Genomic DNA, 22,388 nt, shown 5'->3' on the forward strand with positions numbered 1-22,388 from the left:
GATGTATCTAGACATATGCAACTGCTTTATATGAGAGTTTTCTAACTTTGCTTCACCAGCCACTTCAAGCATCTCTTTGTGTTTTTCTTTTAGGAAGTATTTCTGCTTATTTCATTAAAAGCTTTCAAAGTTTCCAGGTGATCACAGGGAGCTAGACAGAAGTCCTAACTAAAGGTGGAGATACTCGGTAACTGCTGATTTTTTTTTTTTTTATTTCATTCCTATGAACAGATGGTTTCACTGTAAGAATTTATGCTATCATCTAGACTTTATTAGCCAAAGAACAAAAGAAAACACATATAGAGACAGACACCTTTTGTTTCTTCTTGTTAAGCTGTGGTCTTCAAAACATTAATATAACTTCCTATGCTTTATGCAGATATTTATAAGCGGTGAATTAATTCTTTACCAGGTCAGAGTTAATGTCTCCCATTTTATACAGCAGTGAAAAACTGCCTTTGTATTTCATTGCAAGGGAAGTGTCGCTTCCTGGATGCTCCCAAGCCTATGAAACAGTACCCGGATATCATAAAGAAGACCTCGTATTTATTTTAAGCATGAGCAGTGGGGTTACAGCAACATTCTTGCCTTACACTTTCATAGTATTTTACAGCAGACATTAGGCACTGGCAGAAGTTTGAAGCTTTTAATCTGTTTTGCTTACTGCTGCATTGGGCAAACCAGTAGATTTTAACTGGAGCGTTCTGTACTAGTTTTTCTGGATCTGTAACTCTGTTTACAGTGCTAAAGAACATTTCAGAAATTTTGAAATTATGTGAGTTGCTTTCCTCCTTGGTGTGACATTTTTAGAAAAGGTAATACAGACATCCAGTTGCAACAATGCTTTTCTTTAATTACTTTGCAATATACATTGAAAATGATACATATTTTTACATGCAGAGGATTTTATGGTCTGTCCAGTATGTGTCTCCTTCCAGAAGGGTAGAGTAACTTCTGATCACTTTTCAGTCTGAAAATACAAGCTGAATTGAGGCATCATCTGAACTCTGCTTGTAGTTAAATTGATAGCAAAATTAAGATTGGAAGGGACCTCTAGAGGTTGTTTAGGCCATCACTCTGCTCAAAGCAGGTCTAGCTAGACCAGGTAGGTCAGGGCAGTGTCCAGTTGAGTCTCGAATGCCTCCAAGGGCAGGGGTCCACAACCTCTCTGGGTGACCTCTTCCAGTACTGGGATCAGGTAGTTGCAGACAGCAATAAGGTCTCCCCTCAGTCTTCTCTTCTTAGGGCTGAACCTCCCCCCCCCCAGTTCTCGGGCTCTCCTCTTACATTGTGTGTGCCGAGTCCCTTACCAGCTTGGTGGACCCCTGCTGAACTCATGCCTGTATGCCGATATCTTACTTGTAATGTGGAGCCCAAAACTGGGCACAGGACTTGTGGTGCAGTCTACCAAGTGCCAAGCAGAGGGGAAGGATTACATCCCTCACGCTGCTGGCTGTGCTCTCGCTGATTCAGTAGAGGATGCAGTTTGCCTTTTTTGCTGCAAGTTTGATCCCTATTAAGATGAAAAACATTCTGGGTTGGACTGAAGTCTTTCACTTTTACAGAAATGGTTTTAAACATTTAGCCTCTCTTCAATTTCACATTTTCAGGTCTGGATTTTGATATTCTGTAGCTAGGACCCTATTAGATAAAAGTCTCTTTCATCTGCTGAAGGTCAGGTGTATGACAGCATCAAGTTTCTTCCTTAATTAAATATGAGGTGGTTTATGGTCAAACAATTTTAAAAGAGAACCTATATTAACAGATACATTAGCGCTCTGCCAGTCCAAATAACCGGAATAAAAAAAAGCAACAAGAGCCAACCACCAGGTTAACTCTGTCAACTATTACAGCAGAACGGGTATGTGCTGTGTGGTTATATTTCAAATGCAGAAAGGGGCTATGTTCTGACTTTCAATGCTTCCAGATTTAAAAAAAAAAAAACACCACACCAAAAACAAACAAAAACACCTGATCTATATGGGCAATTTAACAACCAAGTAGTTTAAAGGAAAGGTAAGTGCTGAAAATTACCAAAGTGATACCCTAACTAAAAATTTGTGGCTGATACAGTTAAATGTAGTCACGAAGGAAAGGCAGTAAAATTTGTTAGCTGAAACAACAGTAAGGATCATCATACATTTAAGAGTTGATAACAACAAAATGATAGGCAACTGTTAGGCTCACAATGTAATAGATATTCACTGTTCCTAAGTTCTTTGTTTTTACTTAAAGAAGAGTTCCTTACTGAGGACTCTCAAAGGTAAGTGATTTTTCACTCCTTTCAAGCAATGCAAACACATATGTAGTATTCTTCTGTTCTGTGTTCTCTGTACATTTCTTGGGTTGTAATACTCTCCAGCAGTCAAAATTGGGGGCTACACATAGATTTACCAGACCTGCCTGGATCCGGAGGTTTTCCTGTATAGTAAGTAACTTGGATTGGGATTGAGCTCTCGCACAGAATGTCATCTGTAGGCAGAGACTCGGGCATGAGACAGATGGTCCTATCACCTTGTTTGGACTTAAAGCAACATCCAAAGTCTTAGTAACTGACCTGTCTGTACAAGCAGAATAATATTTAGAAAGTAATAATTTTCCATGTATAATTATTTTGACAACAAAGTGATTAAAAAAAGAAGGATAAATAAGAACTCTAAATTGGAAGTTATCAACTATAAAATCTGGTTTTGCAACATTAAAATAAAAGAGTAACAATTTTTCATTCTTATTTATTACGACGGCATGAAATATGTCAAAAATCTACAATGCATAATGTTAACAAGTTTAGAAAAACTTGGATTTTTTTTAGAATTCTTTGATTGCTGCATAAAAATTATGTGTAAACTTAATTATATTTGGAATGCCTTATTTGCCCATGTCTGTGCCTTTTTCTGTTGAGTGTTGGCAAGCAAATTACTTACATGTTAGCATCTATGGAGCGGTGCTAGCTCAATTATTTCAGATGTTCTTACCTGCAGGTAAAAACAACAATTTTTTTGAAAAATCGGGAAGAATTTCTGGAAGAATCTGGTTAGAATAGTCTACAAACACTTTTATTGTAAATATCTTAGATTTTGTTTATTCATTTCAGATAGAAGGGTGGAATTTTGTTTAGAAAGTCTCCGGCTCATGTGTCATGCTTTATTTTTGTCACGTTCAAGTTGAAAAAATGTTTCCAGTCCAATCTCTTTGAAGAATTTTTCATTTTCAAAAACGGAGAATTAAATCCAGATTTGTCCATCTTGAAAATGCAGATGCAGTGCTACAAGTAAGGGGTGCTCAGGACTGGTTGGTGATATCCAAGGTGGTCTTGTGATTCATGCACTCTACTTGCATGTTTCAGTGTTGTCCTCTGTGCAGCTCAGGATACGTTTCATGCTTATGTTTCAGAAGTAAATCAAGTTTTCTGTCTGTTTTCCTGTTTATTGCACAAAGCGTAGCAACAATTTATGTTACGTTATGCTGGTGAGGCACACTGACTGCTGTGTACTTTTTGAGACAGTCAATCCAGTAGTGTGGTGTTACAACCAAGTAGTCCAAAATTTTCCCACTGTTCTCTGGGAACAAAGCTGGATTTATTTTTAGATTTGCACTGCCAGGGTTGGTTTTTCAGATATGATCATGTAGAGGTGATGTTATGACATACAGTAATATATTCTTAGTGTTCTTCATTTGGATAGTGTTTATTTTGTATTTTGGTTTCATTGTTCATAATTGCAGGCAAAAATACTAGTTTTAAAAGGGACTCTGTCAGTGACAACGCACTTAACGTTTTCAACCACTTCACAGTATTTTATTTGTCTGAAAAGTAAATCTGTTCACCCTGCTTTCAAAAAAATGATGAAATCTAGGATCAAGCACATGATAGGAGTTCATTACCATAATAAGAATACCATTATATAACACAGGCAGTATATTACAATGACAGCATGTTGTACTCTTAGTGTGGACCTAAATATACTAACAGTATGTCAACAGGGCAATTCATCCTTCCTCTTCAAACTGCTGAAGACATGATGGTAAATACACGCTTTTGCTGGCAGCACGTCTGTACTAACCTCTTCTGCTAGGGCTCGCACCTCCTCTCCTGCCTGGTTGACAGAACTGCACCAAGAGAAAATTGTGATCCTGACTTTGTAAGGGATTTTCTTTTAAGAATAATTTGTTAAAAATTTCAGGTGTCAGTCTATGTTCTCGCTAATGAATAATCACACTCCTTTTACATAAGTTTTGGTTATTTTACATGCAAACCTGAGACACTTCTTCTGGCCATTTGTACAGCTATGAGATCTCTTTTCCCCTGATTTAAATGTGTATCTCTCTGCTTTGTAACAAAAAGTGGTTAGTCACACCCATAATTATTACACGGAATCTAATTTATTGGTAATACACAAAAACTCCCCAGTGGAAACAGAGGGACTTTTCCTTCCTTTAACAGCAGAGGTTGTATTCCTCAACATTTGTTGAGGAGATTCTCTGGGCCTCATTTTTCAGGTTCTTTCTGCTCCATATTAAAGCATCTCTCTCGGGTCCTCTTGCCTGCTCTTTTATTGATTACTTACTTACAACTTATGATGATATTATAATGCTTGTAATTAGTCATATTTAAATTCCTTTGTTCTCATCCTCTCTCGGATCATTAGTAAGAACTGGTTTTCAGCTAGTTTCTTTCTGTGTTAGTTTATCCCTTTGTAAGAACTGGAAAAAATGGTTGGTCTTATTTTTTTTATTTGTTATGTCTAGTGTAACACAGCTTGCTAGGCAGCAACCGCAAATGCATGTTTCTCCTTTCTCACTGACCTTTTTAACATTTGGTTTTAACAAGAGTTCAACTTCTCACTGGTACATCATTGGTTCCTTTTGCTTTTTGCAGAGGTCACCAAGTAGTTTCAAACCATTGTATGACAAGGGAGGTTGTGTAACACATACATGTCACTGTGTGTAAACTAAAATGAGCATGTGTATGTATAATACACTCCCTGTCTGTGTAATACTCGTCAAAAAAATTAGATTAATTCGAGGCTCTCCAGCAGGCTTGCTGCTGTCCTGTTGCACATTGCATCTCTCAGTAGTTTCAAGTTCACAGTAACTGATGTTACTTCTTCAGTTCCTCTTAATCTCATCATCTCACTGGTATTTTGTGTGACACACTGGCCTTCCATCCAGCACCGATCTGTTTCTTTTTTTACGCAGTTTTTGGGGTGCAGACTGCACTGAATAGTGCTACTGTTTCGTAATGGGGATAACTAAAGCGTAAATGTGTAAAATAATTACACATTTTCATTTATGTGGGTAACACCATGAGCCCAGACAAAGGCAAACAACCAGGACCTGCACTGTAGAAGCAGCACATGGAGAACATAAGAGAATTTTATGCCATGAACTTCTCTTTTATATATTTTAATACATCTTAGATACAATGTTAAATCAGTGGAGTTAAATCAGTATAAAATGGACTAGTGTATTGTAGCATGGAGTAATCTCCTGTGATGACTTCCAGTGGCCTGCGTGAGCCTTACATTTTTAAATTCATGAACAAAATAGCTACAAACTGAGCCCTGGCAATTTAGTTCACTACCTGCAAACAGGAGAAAAGGCTGCTGCCCTGGCAGGGTGGAGTGGCTGTTACACAGACTGGAGACTGCTTCAAGGTTAAGCTCTGCTGAGCCAGGATGCCCAACCATAGTGCATTAGTATCTCTGGTCCTTGCTGCTGGAACCTCGGAGCACTAGAGAGTATAATGCGAATTCCCTTGACCTCATGGGCTGCAGCACCTGTGGGAAGGGCTAGGAGGTGATGGCAAATGCAGTGGTGGAGAAGGGTAGAAATGCAGTGCTTTCTCCCCAGGCAACTATTCTCTGACTTCTCCAGAAGAAGAGAGAGTTAGGAGCTGTTGCACTATTGCATCAACAGCACGGAGCGATCTGTGCACTGCTTCTTAAGTACCAATGTTAATGTCTCCAATATTAACTGGTGCTCAGTATCAACTAATATTTCTGATATGAGAAAAGCCCCAGAGACCGTGGGACAAAAGCGGTAAGCCAGCAAGGAAAAAAGTTAAAATGTTGGTTTTCCTTGCAAATTGAACAAAGCTGGAAAAAAGCCAGGTTTTTATAAGCCTGCTCTATCTCTTCTTTGGGGTGATTGGAAGATATCTGTCATGGCAAAGGAGGATCAGGTGACTTGGGTCTCAGAAGGCTAGTAAATCGTTGCAGTCGTTTTGGCAAAGGGTGATAGCCTGACCTTTCTCACAGTCTCCCATAGAAAGTACACTATACAAAACTAGTCTTGGTTTTTTTCTTACCACTTTTCTTGCATGCTGCCTTTTTTTTTTTTTTTTTTCTTCCCAGACAAAGCAGTAAGGAACCCTTCCTCGAATAGTACATAACCTTTCTTAGGAAATGTTTTGTATCACTGACCTTATACCATAAACAATGTGAGAAATTAATTTTTAAATACACGCATAGGATTTTCTCAGAGATTTGGGTGGTCTTTATCTGCTTGATTCTTACCAGCTTTTCAGCAAAAAATGTCGCAGTCATACTCCCCATAATTACATTACTCCTTGTACGATGCCGCCTTGTTTTTATTAAGGTTTGAAGAGCTACATTGCTCCTTGTTATATACACTTAAAAAATAATTGTATCTAATCAGAAGTATGGAACAGTGTTAAAATATAGAAAAGTGTGTAGCTGATCATTAAAATCTCTCCCACTCATTGTAGCACTCACTAACATTTCATCAACTTCAGTACTTGAAGGGCTATCCCTGCAGCTTCTAGGGTGAGGCTTGATTTTATTTTTTTTTCTACACAGAAACCAGCTTTGGTTATTTGGAAAGGCATTGTCGAAACAACTCAGGGGATTTAGGTGCCCAGATCCTACTCATTGTTTTTGTGTAATTTGGGCCTCGGAAGGCAACTGGGACAAGCAAATGTGCTAAGAGAAACGTAGCAGCATTTCTCTTAAAATTTGGCATAGTGAATAGGGCTTTAGATGAATTGTGCCCATTCTGTACAATGTTCAAGGAAAGGGACTCACAAATGTTGTTAATGTTTCTATAGAACATGACTCTTTTTTACTCTGTTATGTTCCTCACCACTTCCTAGGATCCCCCTGGAGATAATTAGATACCATGCTGAAACTCCTTCAGACAAACTGAATTTTGAAGAAAGGAAGCAGCTGGATGAGGATGTGTCTGTTGCTGAGGTTGAACAGTCAGCCTGTGCCCTTGAACAAAGCCCCTGATCTCAAAGGACTTTCTACTGAACTATATGAATAGTTCCAGCAGATTTTGGAAAATTCCCTAACTATAAGTTGAATGAATCATCCACACCAGTTTTATATCTGCTGTTAGCTCCGTTAACAGCCATGTATTAAGAAACATGATAAGAATCATGAAAGTTGTGTCTCCTACAGAGCCGTCTCATTATGCAGTACAGATACTAAATTGCTTTCTAAAGTATAATTCTGAACAATTCTTTCCAATTTTGTTCATTAACACTGAACTGCTTCACATGGAAAGGACATGACTTACACATTGGAAGACTACATATAATAGCACACTATATGCTGTATTCAGTATAGAATCTGTTTTATCATCTGAATATAGAAATAGCTTTTCATCATGTGCAGTGGAGCTATCATGGCATGGTAACCAAGAAATAAATTTATCTTGGTATATTAACTTTGATCTTTTCCTTGGATACAATACAAATAAAAGAGGGTTAACAAAATATGATACTTGTATACAGAATCTTAAAGACTAATCTAATTCTCAGATATAAATAACCTGACATTTAAAATGAAGGCACAAACTCCAAGCTTGTCCTTACCTATATTATTGAGCTTCCATAGTTTTGAATAGAAATACTCGGTGTGCTTGCATAAGTCTGAATTTTTGTTATGCTTATTACCTGCTGTTTACTTAAATTAGTAAGTATGAATTACCAGCTGACCAAAAATAATTCAGTTATATCTGGGTGTGTAGCCTTTTACATGTCGAGGGGAAAATTGTGTTCACTAATTCTTCTCATGTTGCCTTTCCCAACCTGAGAGGAAGAAATGTATCTCCTGAATGTTTTATAGCCCAGTCCAACCCAACCCACTCTGAACCCTGATCTAAGTCTTGATCAGTGGATTGTTGTGGTTTAAAGACCTATTGCCAGGGGTGAAGAACAGACGAATAGGCAGAGTTTAAAGCAGCCATGTTCTGTTTCTCACCCCATCAGACAGCTGCATGTGCTGTGCCGATTGACCGTGGCCTCTAGCAGGGGTCCAAGGACTTTGCCTCATATCTTTAGATCTGTAGTAGACAAATCAGTTGGTCAGCAGTCAGTTTCCTTAGCAGTAAAATAAATCTATGTGGTATATAAAGAATTAAATACTTAGCAGTATTATAATTATCCCAAATAGTGGCAGTTAGATGCCTGTTTCATGGAGCTTTGAGTCAGGTAGGGAGGATGTCTGGCTCTAAATTCTACCCTGTAGTAAAGTGCGCTTGCGGTTCTTTATGAGAGCAAAAAGGAAAGATCGTGTTCAAATTTATTTGGTATCTGTTAGGAGACACAATGTCAGGGATGACAGTGTTACCAGCAGTATCTTGATAATTGCCTGTGAACATAGGTCAACAAAATGCTGTGGGATCTGCAGCTGTAAGAACATGGAGCAGTTCTATGTCCCTTGGTTTTTTCAAAGTATACCTTAAAGATACGGTGAGCTATTCTTATATATACACGTGTGGGCTGGTAAAACAAATAAGTAGTTATTTTCAGAAAATTTGATTTAACCCATTCTTAAATATCAGAACGTCCATCTCTCCTCCATTCTGAATTTTGGGAGCTGGCACTTTACCTAGCACTTGTTGCATTCACTTTCCAGATCACGTGAATGGTCACTGTACAAGTCCAACGTCCCAGAGCTGCAGTTCAGGAAAACGACTTTCCAGCGCAGACGTCTCAAAAGCAAACCGCCGAGGGCCTGGGAGGCCCCCCTTCAGAAAAGCACAGTCTGCAGCCTGCATGGAGATTTCTCTCCCGGTCACCACAGAAGGTGGGTGGCAATGAATATTTTGCTAGGTATTTGTGAATTTCTCACTGGGTGTGAAAGCAAATAAGTTTAGCATGATCCTTGTCCTAGTCATTGCCCTGAACTGCTGTCTTCATCTGACTGTTTAGAATTAGAACAACCCCTGTGTGTTAGTGTTGTTACTAACAAGCCTGCTCCTGAGCTCTGTGCTGCCTAGGGATGCGGTATGCTGAACCTCGCCGAACTCTCACAGCCGTCCCCTCGCCTGTATGGATCGGGTGCTTTGTACTGGAAGAGCAATTGTTCATAGCTGCTTATGTACGGTTATTGTGACAGCTAGTAGTACTAACGTTTTAAACTCTCGTTGTCTCTACTTATCAAGTCAGAAAATGAGTAAGATATTTTTACAATGTGAGTTCAGGCTTTGCACATATATATTTATTTATTTATTGGTACTGAAGACTTTCTAAAATTCTACAATCCCTGGCCACCATTTACAGTAAAATTATAGCCCGTAATCTAATCAATTTTTTGTATTTATAAGTTTCTTGCTTTAATGCTTGAAAAAACAGTCTTCAAATTGTAACCTACCTGAGTGCAGAGTCTCGATGAAGCTGAGATACAAAGTGGACCACTCACGGCAATGCATTGTGCTTAAAACTTAGAATAAGCCCATTTTAGTTCCAGCAGCGCCAGCTGTTTCACTGCAGATCGTTTAAGCGGAAGCATTCAGCTGACCTGTTTTTCTTCAATCTTGATAGTGTTCCCACCTTGCTGTTGGTGGCCTTGACCCTTGTCTCGCATGCTTCCAGCTCCCCCACATCCTTGCAATTGAGCAATGCATTGTCTGTGCAGAAAAGCTTTATTCTATCAAAAACTGAAAAAGCATAGCATCAAAATAAATGGTGTAGGGCTGTAGTGTTGGTTGTATTCTATTTTAGTAATAGGTAAAAACTTTATAATACTTCAACAACAGAAATGACAGAGTGTAATATTTTAATTCTAATCAAGTTGTAGACTAATTTCCTAAGTGCCTAAGAGATAATAATCTCCTATAGCTGTTGTCTGGGCTGTAGCATGGCCTGACCCTCCTCGTGATGCTATAAGTGATAGGCAGTCAACACCACTGTGACCTAGCCCTCTGTCTTGTAAGGAGCATTTGTATCCTAACCTGCCCACCTGCAAAAGTGTCTGTACCACAGAAGTTTTTTACAGCTGGAACCAGTACTCCCTAATTTTGCAGATTGTTAATGGAGGCAGAGCAAGGGGAATTATATCATTCAGAGTGTCTAATTTTGTATTTTTAAATGCAAATTATTGCAAATACCTTTGTTGCTAGTGGCAAATTGCTAGAATCTTTTGATATTTTTTTTTTATGATAACATAAAATAGCAAATTCTTTTGCAGCCCTTATTCTGACTACTGTGGGGATCACACAACAGAAAAATAGTGTCTATGTGTGTGAGACCCTATAAGAAAACATCCTAATTTTGGCACAGAGGATTCCAAGATTATGTTCTTGGCTGGAATGGAGCTGTTATCCCAAAGTCTGTTGCAGTGTCCTCTAGCAGCTCCTTCCATTTGATTTAAGAACAGCATTTACCTACATTCATTCATGGGACACAGAGTAAAGCATGGTCAGAGGCTTTCTGCAAAATGGCTGTGCTCACTGAAGGTGTCACCTTCTTCCAGCTATGTCATTAGGCCTCTGGTAGAAATCAGCTCCTGTTGCCAGAGGCTATCGCACCAGAACAGATACTGGTGGTAGAGAGATCCTTTGGGTGGTTCATTTCTGCTGAAGTACAGAAACATTTAGCTTAAACAGCTTTCTATATTGGGTTACATTATCCAACTCCCTTTGCACTAAAGCAAATGAGAAGTGCCCACGTGATCTATATTTCTGACTTCACTAGATGAGTATTAACCTTCTGCAGAAGAACAGGGTCAAAAACTTGGGGAGTAGTGACATTTCAACTGACACTGCTGTTCCTTCAGTGACCGTCCAACCCTCTCTCCTTTAGGAGAATGTTACAATATCATGGACTCTTCAAAGATTAAGTCATAGGCCAAAGAGCAGAAATGTTAAATTGCATTGTAGGCTTTGTATAACATATGACAAAGTGTAATCCTCAGCAATCGGTTATAAAGAAGTAATCCTGTTTAAATACTAAACCTACTATAAATTTTGGGTTTAACTTGGATTAATTTAATGGCTCCTGTGTGAACATTGTACTAAAGCAGATTTACAGAGCTCTGAGGTTTCTATAAATTCCTGTGCATAAGGGCAGTTTTCATCTACATAATCACCATTTTTAACTCTGTATTAATTATTGATGATGATCACAACATAACCCTTTCATCTGCCTCTCTTTACGCACCATACAAATATGGTAAGTACCATTGTCAGATAGTAGTTTGTGGTGGAAAATAAAGCACTGCCACAGTAGTTTCTATTGCTCTGTGTTTTTCTCCATCCTACGTAGTACCAAACTCTTCTGGAATTCTTGTACGCAGATACTGCTGCATTATCAGCACTACTTGTACATAACTGGGCCACGGTACTACCTAATTCTTTTATGCTGCTTCTTTTCTTTTTCCCTCCCATCCTCCCAGAGTAAGTAAGGTCACTGGCAGGCAGAACCTACAACCCCCTAAGGTCCCACTGACCCTTGTGTACAAAACATTTAGTAATACAGTTATACTTTTGATGGCATGATGATGCTTTCTGGATATCTGTATCATGAAAAATTCACTTTCTATTGTTCATCGCTAGTTATAATACCTATCAAGTTTAATATTAAAGTATATCTCTAGAAAGAGATAGTCCTCTAACTAACTTTCAGGGACGTGCAGTAAATTAAAGTAAGTGACATAAAAAATCCCTTTTTAAAAGTATCAGTGGTGTCATCTAAATGGTATTACAACTCTCAGTAAGGTCAGTGAAATGTCTGTTGCACAAAAGAGCCAGACAGTCTTGAGAGTAATTTGTATTAACATGTAATATGATGGAGCATGGTTTGGGTTTGTCCTTGAGTGTGTGGGTTTGTGTACAAGTCACCTTTCAGCAGGTTTATAGACTAAAATAATTTTCTGATCATTTATATTCTCTCATTAAAACAAAGCCACCTGTCCAACTTGTCTAAACTTTTTTTAGATGCCTGTGGTATTAGTCTTTCAACCTCTAGCTCTACTAACTGATCTGTCTGGAATGACTGACATTCCGCCATACTTCATGCATCTTGCATTTCTAGACATACAGTTTTGGCGAGTGGTTTGATTTACTTCTAAAGGTTTTTGTACTAAGCAATATGGTGGAAGATGGTATGATCCTTGAAAGATTCTTAGGCTGGGGGTAAGAAAGAGGGTGAGGGACAAGGAAGATGAGAAGTTAAAGGTTTGAGAGAGAATATACTGAGAATAAGCATTCTCTCCAAACTGTGGAACTGGCTTTGATCAAAACCTTCTGGTTGGGCTGTTCCAAAATAAAACAAAAAAATCCTCTCTGTGCTAAGAATTATTCACAAGAAATATTTTTTTTTTATATTCTCATGTGGTGAATCAAGAGGTATATTTTATGTCCTCGCTAGAGAGGTAGCATTTCAGGTTAGTATTTGGTAGGATTTTATTATTCTACCTGAGTAGAGTTTTGATTAGAGATTGCTATCTCAGTAGTCTTAAGCACTTTTTATACATTTTAAAAAAAGCCTTTGTGTGTGGGTGGGTGGTTCTTACCTTTTCTTAAGGCTGTCTCTGGGGCACTGATGGCACTTGATTTTTTTTCCTGCTCTTTACAACCTCTTCTAATTGAATTGATTAAAAAGACAATACATTTTGGTGACTAATCATAAGATATCTATTAGAATACTAAATCAGTGTTCTCTTCTCGCATTGGATTTCAAAATCTACTTACTTATACCTGATCTTTTTGTACAATAGGAACTGTATTTCCAGCATTTTCATCAAGTGTATTTTCAAGCAACTTTCCCACAATAAATTCTTCTGACTTCATTCCTGTTAGTTCATTGTCAAGATTTTGATGACTCTTACCTCTTTACATGCGCAGAAGGATTTCTGATAGAGAAAAGCATTTTTGAAGAATGTCTTTGCAATGATGAATCATAGGAAGAACGGGGGGGGGGGGGGGGGGGGGGGTTGTTTCCTCCTGGTCAGAATATTGCAAACTGTTCAGTTTCATAAAGTGCTAATATTTTTTCCACACTCATAGAAGAATAATTCAAAAGCCAAGTAACAGTAGCAGAGGAGTGGTGTCTATGCCTGCGTGGTTACTGTTACTGCTTAAACCTGTCTTTCCTAGTATCCTCATCTAACATGGAAAAACTTGGAACACTCTAAATCTTTTTAAACTCAGGTATATTCCAAGCTAAAGATTAATGTCATTTCAGTTCCAAAGCTGGGGGGGGGTGGGGGTGGGGTGTCCCCAAAAAACTTGATCTAGTATTTAGATCAAATAGCTTGTTATGGTTATATTTTTGTCATTAATTAGCCAGACATTTAATACAGCACTTCTCAAATACCATTTATGCTATTCAAAATGTTACATGTTGTCCTGTAGTATCTTCTGGTTTCATAAATGCAGTATTTTCACAGCTATACTAATGAGTTCTGTAGTTGCTCAATATTCTATATCTAATTTTAGCAAGGAATTAGAACTTTACAAGTTCTTAATAGCATATTATTGATTCTAAACAATCTTGTTTTCACATACTTTTAAGCTGCTTCTTACTTGCAACAATGTAAGAATTTATTTGCATTGTAAACAAAAACACAAATGTGGGAAATTCCATTGTTCAGCTTCTACATTCTAAACTTCTAGCCCTTTTTGACCAGAAGTTTTGAGATTTTAGGAGTTAGTGTTTGTATTTCTTTGATAAGACTTTATTGCACAGGGTATAAACTACATTTTTTATCATCAAGTTAACATTGTGCATTTAAATACCAAGAGCAATAAAAAATACACATGAATGAAAATTATTCTTAGTCAAGAAAATCCTTACAGAGATTCTGTCCCATGATAACATTCTGTAGAAAGGGAATGTGTTTTTTCTCCAAGCTTAGTGGATTTCTTTGCAGGCTGTAGCTATTTGCACTGATCATGTCTCGGTCTGTTCAGCTGTGGGCTCCAACTAGCACCCTATTTTGTCTGCAGGTGTCCTCACAGAAACACTGAAATAGAGATAGTAACCTTTTTATCTTCTCTGGGGAAAACGTGTACCCCTACCTGGCTTGCCTTCTGTCCTGCTGCACAGATCCAAACCAGTCCATCTCAGTCTAAAAACTAATACTGCATAGTTGCTAACCCCCTTAAAACTCCCCTTCCATCTAGAACAGCAGAGATCCCAGCCTGATCAAGAATTTCAGTGTAGATAAATAGGCCCAAAACATCTGCTCTTTTTCTGCATAGGAGAACAAAATCTGTATTTTGGTCGAATTTTTAATTGTAATTTTAGATTAAAGAAAACACTGAATTAAAGAAAAAAGTGATGTTAAAGAATAAAAATAAAATTGTTGTGGGTGGGAACTCAGTGTGGTTATACTTGCGTAGCTGGTGGGTATATGGATGTGTGCACAGATACGTATGCTGGCATGCCATCCTCTTCGCTTTAATGAGTTATAACTCCGAGAAGTCTTTCAGATTCGATACTTCTTGGTTATTGCTTTTTCAGACATTCTGCTTTTTTAAGCCAGTTTGCATTCTCCAAAAGGTTCTCTCTGCCATGACTTGCTAGTTGCCATCAAGAGTTTCTGCTGGCAGACTCTGCCTTTTTTTCCTCCTTGCCTGCACTCACCCAGAATCGGGGCATTCTGTATACATATGTCCATATGTGGTTATATCATACATCTTAGGAAGAAAGTAAAAACAGAGTGGAGTTTTTCCTTTCAAATGTTGTGTTTGGAAGTCTGTTTTCTTCCACCAGCAGTGATAGAAAACTGTCTGTCTTTTTTTTATTGTTCTTATTTCCTATTATGTAGTTTTTAACTAGTCTAGCTTAATCACCCTTGGCTAGAAAGGCCATTTAGGTCTTAGTGCTACAAAATTGTCTCTGAACAAGGAATCCTAACAAGGATTTACTGTGCATTGTAATTTTCTAGGAATGCTAAGAGCATAGTCTTTAAATTTGCTTTAGCTTTTCTTTAAAATAATTCAGTTTCAGCATTTACCTCAGCTTTTGGATTAACTCTTTTGATTATATGTAGTTAAAATTTGATATAGAGCACTTGAATTGAAATGTCACTGTAAGCTGGCAAAACGAACCACTCAAGAATATTTAGTCATTATCTTTAATACCTTATCAAAAATTCTATGGCAAGTACAATACAATTTCCATTTTAATAGATCCAGTATACTTTTATACTTGAAGTTCTTCTTTTGCATCTCTATATAGAATGACTAAAACTGTTCTGGGGTAAGTTGTTTTGTTTCTTGCATGATTTTGTCCAACTTGTTTTGGAAATGGGTAGTATTTGGTATATACTACATACTTTAAACTTCTTTTATTATTCAGAAGTATTTGTGAGGATCACCATAAGAAGCCTGGTAGGCAGCCTGGCAGAGGCTTCCAGATTTTTTTCCTGATGGATTTTGGTTTAGGTTTTGGTGCTGAGTTTTTTGAGGTTTTTGGTTTGGTTTTTAGATTCGGCAAATTTTACAATAATTTTCTGTGCATGTATGTCAGCCTGTTACTTTGGTCTATTGTTTCTATAACAAGGTTTCCAAAGTCTTAGGATTGATCTGTACCTTAATCAGCCTGTAAATATGTATGTGAAGCCATAGAGAAGGGCTGACATTTGCTCTTCTAAGTCCAGTATGCTGTAGTCAGGGTCTTGGAAATATGATACTGAGTGATTATCTTATAAAAAGTCTGCAGCCTGAGGAACCAGGCTGAGCTGATGTCGTGCTGTGTATTGCAGTATTTCCTGTGTAACTTCTGTACAATTTATATCAGTTTTTCTCTTGTCGGTTATGGCTGCGCTGCTATGCTGTCTGCAGCAGTGCTGTATGCCTAGCACATTGGATTATTTTTTTGGACTGGATGAGTGAATGTGACCATTAGGTTTCCTTCCCATGTAGCAAGGTGGGGGGAGAAGAGGGAGGTTTCTGGTTTTATCATCGGCTCCTTTTTTCCTGGGTCTGTTGGGTCTGAAGTCCACATGTGGGTGTGAACTAAGTGACGATGGCCTAGATGCTGATCACTGCGGTTTTCAAAGGTAGGGGTTCCTAGGCCTCCAAGGAAAGAGAAGAACAACCTGGTTGCTTGATCTACAAAAACATTGAAGAGCGAGCACAAAATGACTCAAATGGATGGCAGGGTACTGCAGCGAGGAAGGGAATAATCTGCTGTCTATGTCTGCTGAGAAAAGGACAGGATGTAATGGACATAAATTACTAAGGCAGAGGCACGACTTCAGGGAGACAGTAGGGGATTCATTTTGATCACAAGGGCAGTTAACCACAGAAATGGATTCTATGAGGAGGTTATTGCATCTCTGGCAGGTTTTCAGAGCAGCTTATATTCTCCACCACATTCCCTTTGCCATACCTCTCCATATTGCAGAGCAGATGATTTCTGGTAAAATTCCTTGCCCAAGCAGCCAGCCAAACAGATGCTTAACCTGATCCACTGGGCAAGTTACAGCAGTCATGGGACCACACTTCACGAGGCCCTTAAGTGCCATGGCTTTTCACAGCTAACCTTTCATAACAGATGGAAAAGCCCTTGGCTTGAAATTTTTTTATTTATTTCTCGGTGAGGGGATTATGGTGTTGGTTCTGCTTCTAAATCATTTCCATTTTGTTAGCATTTGAATTTACTTTACATCACTGTAACTAGTATCAGTAAGAATAGTGTAATAAGAAGTGACTTAGAGACACTATGGTAAACCACAGTCTCTACTAACTGCTCAGTTTGTCACCACATTTCTTGTCTGTGCAGAGAAGCAGATAAAAATGTTGCATAGAGGACCTGTTCCATATCTAGAAAGTTTGTTCCTTTCTGCAGAAAGCTTTATTCAAATAAAAAATAAGTTATTAGGAAGTTGAAATTATTTTTCCTGTATTTAGCAAAATCCCAGCACTTCTAGTCTAATGGGCACTGCAAACTCAAAAGATTTGTGAACAGCAAATTCTGCATGACTGTAATAAAAAATTTGGCACCTAAAGTCAAGTGTTCCAAGGAAGGATATTCCAGCATCTTCTGTAAGGTTTTCATATCTGTTTCAAAGTATTCAGTTTGAACACTGAACTATAAGATCCTTAGATTATTCTTGGGTGAATACAATTGTTTCCAGAAGTGGCTTGTCCATAGTGTTAAGTTCTTTTTCAGTCATGGTGGAGATGAGAGTATGTGTGCTTGTTTTCTACTGTAGGTAATATTAAAAACCTTCTCTTTTTCTGCTTACTCTTAGAAGGGCAATGTAGAGAGATTTTAAAGGTGAGCCAAGGGGGAAAGCCCAGTCTGCCTGTGATAAAGACACATAAAAAATAATGGCAACTGGTCCTGGGACTAAGAGGCCAATTCAGCCCACGTACTTCAATCCATCTGTTTAGGATGAGATAGAGTGCTTCTGAGAGTGGATGTCCTAACCAAATAGATGGGATAGATAGATAGCTTGCCCAGGAAATTTGCTAAAGGACATGCATAAAAAGTAAGTTGTTAGGGCAAGAGGGAGCCCAGTTTCTAGACCCTATCAACAGTGTTCAGGTTCCCCACAACAAGTTCATATTTTATATTAAGTCCACAGTAAATAAAAAATAGGACCAGAAGGGCCAGAAACCTTAGGTTCAGCCTCTCAGCTGAGCATCATAGCCATCAGGGGCTCAGCTTCCAGGGGAGACACAAAGAATGCTGTTCCTCTTCATACCTTGTGGCCACAGAAGGCATGGATGAAGTCGGTCCTCTTAGACCGATTTGTGCCTACAGCTTATGACCTTCAGTTTTCTGCTGAGTGCTACAGTCACTAGACTGCAAAAAGCCAGTGGAGCTGCCGTCATTTAGACTGAATCATAATCTTTATCTGATCTAACCACTGGTTTCCCTCAAAGGTTTAAGTGGAGTTTAGGTGTGTGTCTACCTAAATCTGGTCACAACAGAGCTTGCAATGCCCTCTGTCCCTGGAAAAAGCAGTGAGGGGAGGTTGTCTAAAGACTGAGGTGCCTTGTGAAAGAGCATGTCTAATGGCCAGGAAAGACCTGGGAAGAAATGGAGAAGAGCCTTGCATGGATGCATGTGAGCTGCTGGTGCCTGAAGTCCAGCTCTGTTGGGCTAGCTAGAGTTTATGTTTGGTTTTATCTTGGAGTACATTTTCTGTTGGGTTCTAAGAGGATGTTAGGATCCACTTGTTTTCTTACAGGAATCTGCAAATTTTCCTTGTTTTAAAAACAACCAACTAAATGAAAATTTTGTTCTTCTTACATTTACTGAATGTCTAGTCAGTTTTAATTTAAACGATGGTTTGACTCCAAGTTAAGCTAATTTCACACTGTACTCTAGGCATGTTGAATTTGGAGGGTGTGTTTTGCACTGCATGCTCAACTTCAGCACTTTCTTGCTTCCTAGCAATCGCTTCAGATCAATGTAAACTGGTTTTCTACATCTGAAATAATTTTTGAAACATTTTTGGAAGTGGAACACACCATTGGGTGGTTCCTGGTACTTCTGTGGCAGAATGGAATAGGCGGTGATCTGTTGTGTATAGAGAACTAGGGAAGAGTATAGGAATATTCTGAGATTGTTCAAGTTACGTGGTAATAGCTCTTCCAAAAGATTGTTGGTTTTTTTTAAAGCAAAGCTTTTCTAACTATACTTCAGTTACACAAGCAGAGGGTCTATCAGAGGGGAGAAAGAGTACTTTGAAGTGCTTTCACTTGCTTCATTAAAACATTAACTATTTTGACTTTGTTATTGAATGAACCCAAGTTTTTTCTTCTATAATGCCTTTTGTCTCCACCTTATTCTTGGGTACTTCCACATATGAAAGTTATACAACATACTGTTCTTTCCCAAACATCAATGTTACGAAAGATGCTTCAGCAGAATGGATATTTTAGGTTGGGATTTAAGTTCTAGAGAATTGTGATATCTTTGATTAAAAAACGTATGTCCAAACTTACAATCTATGTCTAAACTGAGCTCTTAGTGAACGGAATGTGAAGACAGTTTGCTTGTGTAAGTCAAGGGAAGTGATTCATACAATTGAATATGGAAGTTTGATAGATTACTTACTGTGAAGATCTCTCGCATTTTTATCTTTTTATAAAGATTTGCTTATTTTATTTATTATTTCTACTTCATTTTCAACATGAAGAATAGTTCTGCCCTAACAGTTCCCTTCTGTTTTTAAAACATGCTGAACTAAAACCTAAGCCTGAACTTTACCATATTCTGGAAATACCAAAATAAAGATCCAAGTCTAGTGACTTGAATCTGTTTTCTCTTTCAGGCCTTTACTTGCCATCATTTACATCAGGCTTGTATCAGTACAATTCCATGAAGCCATTCAGGTTACGCTGCTATAACTGTAGCAGCTTCAGGGCAATACATTTCGGAACTTTTTCCAGGGAGGGCCAGGCATCCCACAGCTTTGAGTTCCACGTAAGCGCAGCCATAGCCATCCTGGTTTGAATGCTCCACAAGCTGTGTATTCACAGGCTTTTCAACATAGTTTTAGGGAAACTTATTTGAGTTCATCTAGAGGAAATAATTCACAGTAAAATTCCAGGTTATTATTGCATTGTTTGTGCTTAAGACAACTTCTGCTGCTTTCTAGTGAATTGCTTTATGTGGAATGCAGCTTTAGAGTGGCGCTATTAAAATGTGTTTGAAGATGTTTTCAGCCAAGTAAACATGCAGTGTTCTTAAATGTGTGAAAACCCTGCAGCGTTCCTTCCTGCCCCTTTCTCCTCTGTGTTGCTGAAGCATTGCCGTCAGTAATATAGTTCAGTCTCTGTGTCTCTTTGATGTTACTTTGTGCAAATTCATGTTTGAAGTATAATTCCTTTACTGTATGTTTACACTGGCATTCAGAGCTTTGCATGCTTTCCTGACTACATAATTTTAAAAGTGAGAGATTTCTCTTAAAATTTTAAGATGATGATCTTTAAACTGGCAAATGTTTTAATAGTTTCATTAGCTTCTGTTAGGTCTGATATTTGGGATTAAAACTTGTAGAAATCTCCAAGTGAGGGGAATATAACCCATTTAACTTTGTTTCCAGAATATATCGGTTTCCATATCAAAAAAGGTCGATTTTTGTACATGTTTTATAAGCAGATCAATTACTCAGTATGTTAAAACCAGGAAAGGACCTATAAATAGCATCCAAGACACTAACAGTCAGTTGCAAAACTCTTCAGTAATGAAAGTAAACATCTGCAGCGAAAATGTTGATCTTTGTCACTGGTAGTTTTTTTCCATTCCTCATAACAGGCGATACTATTACTTTCATGATTCCTAACTTCAAGAAGAAAATTGCTTTATGCTTCTGTGTTAGTGCTAACTCCACTATTCTAGAATAATCACAGTGACAATTTCTTGGAAGGGATGATAGGTGAGGATGTGTTCCCCTTACAGAGCCTTTGCTGCAGCTGAGAATAGAGAAGTCAGAACATTTTCCTGAAGATGGCATACATATTTTCATTAATACTCTCCCTCCTTTTTTATTTTTTTTAATTCCATGAGAAAGTAAGGAAATTCCAGTTTTATTTCCACTAAACAAAAGGAACTTAAAAAAAAAAAAAACCTGCAATCTCTGCTCTGTAAAGGTGACAGTTGAAACACATGGAATCATTTACTCAAATTACCTTTTAAATTCTCAGAAAACCCCCAAACCCTAAATTAAATCTTCTCCTAGACACCAGTGCACTGCAGCAGGACAGCTCTGTCATGCAAGGAAAGAGCTAGGACAATAACTGCTCAGGGCTGCTTTCGTATAAATGTCATGATGACGGTTGGCTCAATTGTTCTTGTCCTTTTGCAATGCATGCGATTTTGTGGCAGTAGGTTACATTTCCAGACGGGCAATGCTTCAGCAATTACATGGAATCAGTACATTCTCACACGACGAGCGTCACTATACTGCTCACACATGGATGAACAAAGGTAAGATTCAAAAACACTGGCTTCATTTTTATCCTAGCATGTGAGTTCAAGTGTCCTGTGTGTTTCTGTCAGTGAGGTGGGTAGCAAGTTAGAGGTTTTGTAGTTGCTTTTACATCAGAAGTCTTCTGTTTGTATGCTGCTGCTGCTCGTAGCTGGAAATTAACCATCATTCCAGTGTTACGAAGTCGGTTCCTGAGTTTCCATCTGCATCTCACTAACCCAAACCATGCATAGGACAGGGCTGAATGAAAACTCTGAAGAAAGCAGGACTGCTGTTAGGGGAGTAGCAGTGTTTATAGTGTGTGGTCTTAACCTGTGGAATGCAGCTTTTTGAAATGCACTGACTGCAGATAATAATGCTTTTGCTCAGAGCTGCTCATAGTCTTAACAGCCTGAATAGCAGCATCTCCCAAACGATAGGCATTCGTTAGGTCTCAGGGGCCACTGGACCCCTCTGATGGTGCTCTCGGCTCCTCTGCTGCTAGCTGCAGGAACAGCCTGGAGAATTATTTGGAAAAAAAAGAAGAGCCAAGAAATCCAGGTCTGCAAGAGGAAGAGGAGGAAAAAAGGACATGGTTGTCTGAGGGAGATGACTGGGAGAGAGCAGAGGGATCCTGGGAGCTGGGTATGTGCCTCTCGGAGAAAGGGGAATAGTGGGCTCCCTCAAAGCAGGAGGCAGTTCAGAGGCAGGAGCCCATTTATGAGAAAGTGTCATATAATAGGATGTCCTGCAGAGGAGGAGAAGAGGGAAGGAGAACTGAGGAGCCAAAAAGCATCTGCCTTTTCACATACAAACGTCCTGTCCCCTTACTGAAGCAGGGAGTCCAAATAAACTTCGTTTGACCTAGGTTACAGGGAGTACCTGGAAGTGGTCCTGGTTCAGACTCATGCAGAAAAAGGTTGTAGCTGACATTCCTGCTATGCCCATCATGCTGTGCAAGAAAAGGAAAATGCAACAGAAAACCCAGAATATGGTGGTTGGGTTAAGGATTACAACAGATTGGCAGTGTTCAGGTCAACTTTTAGAAGATGGGACATAATTTTAAAACATGGCAATTATGCTAGGAAAGGATATGGCAAGTTTTTAAAATTTCCCAAAGAAAGTGTTTTTATGTTTCTCTGGGCTACAGTGGAGTGGTTTCTAAATAAGAATTTGGGGTATAATCTCTTTGAGAAGGGAGTCCAGGGGAATAGGCCTAAACTAAATTTTATCCCAAAATCTAGGAAGAGGAGAGATTTTTAC

General features: G+C 38.6%; 1 protein-coding gene across 10 annotated transcripts in view; it reads left to right on the forward strand.

The window, feature by feature from the left end:
* Window positions 1–22,388, forward strand: part of STXBP5L (syntaxin binding protein 5L) — a 194,424-nt gene that overhangs the window by 158,133 nt on the left and 13,903 nt on the right. For 7 of the 10 annotated variants that reach the window (XM_069785870.1, XM_069785871.1, XM_069785872.1 and 4 more), the window contains 2 exons: window positions 8,883–9,053; window positions 21,047–21,145. In XM_069785870.1, the coding sequence (XP_069641971.1) occupies window positions 8,883–9,053; window positions 21,047–21,145 (270 nt within the window). The remainder of the gene's footprint in view (window positions 1–8,882; window positions 9,054–21,046; window positions 21,146–22,388) is intronic. The other 3 variants (XM_069785874.1, XM_069785877.1, XM_069785879.1) reach the window with 1 other exon arrangement.

This window comes from Haliaeetus albicilla, chromosome 6 (genome assembly GCF_947461875.1).
Source record: "Haliaeetus albicilla chromosome 6, bHalAlb1.1, whole genome shotgun sequence".
In the NCBI taxonomy this organism is placed as follows: domain Eukaryota; kingdom Metazoa; phylum Chordata; class Aves; order Accipitriformes; family Accipitridae; genus Haliaeetus; species Haliaeetus albicilla.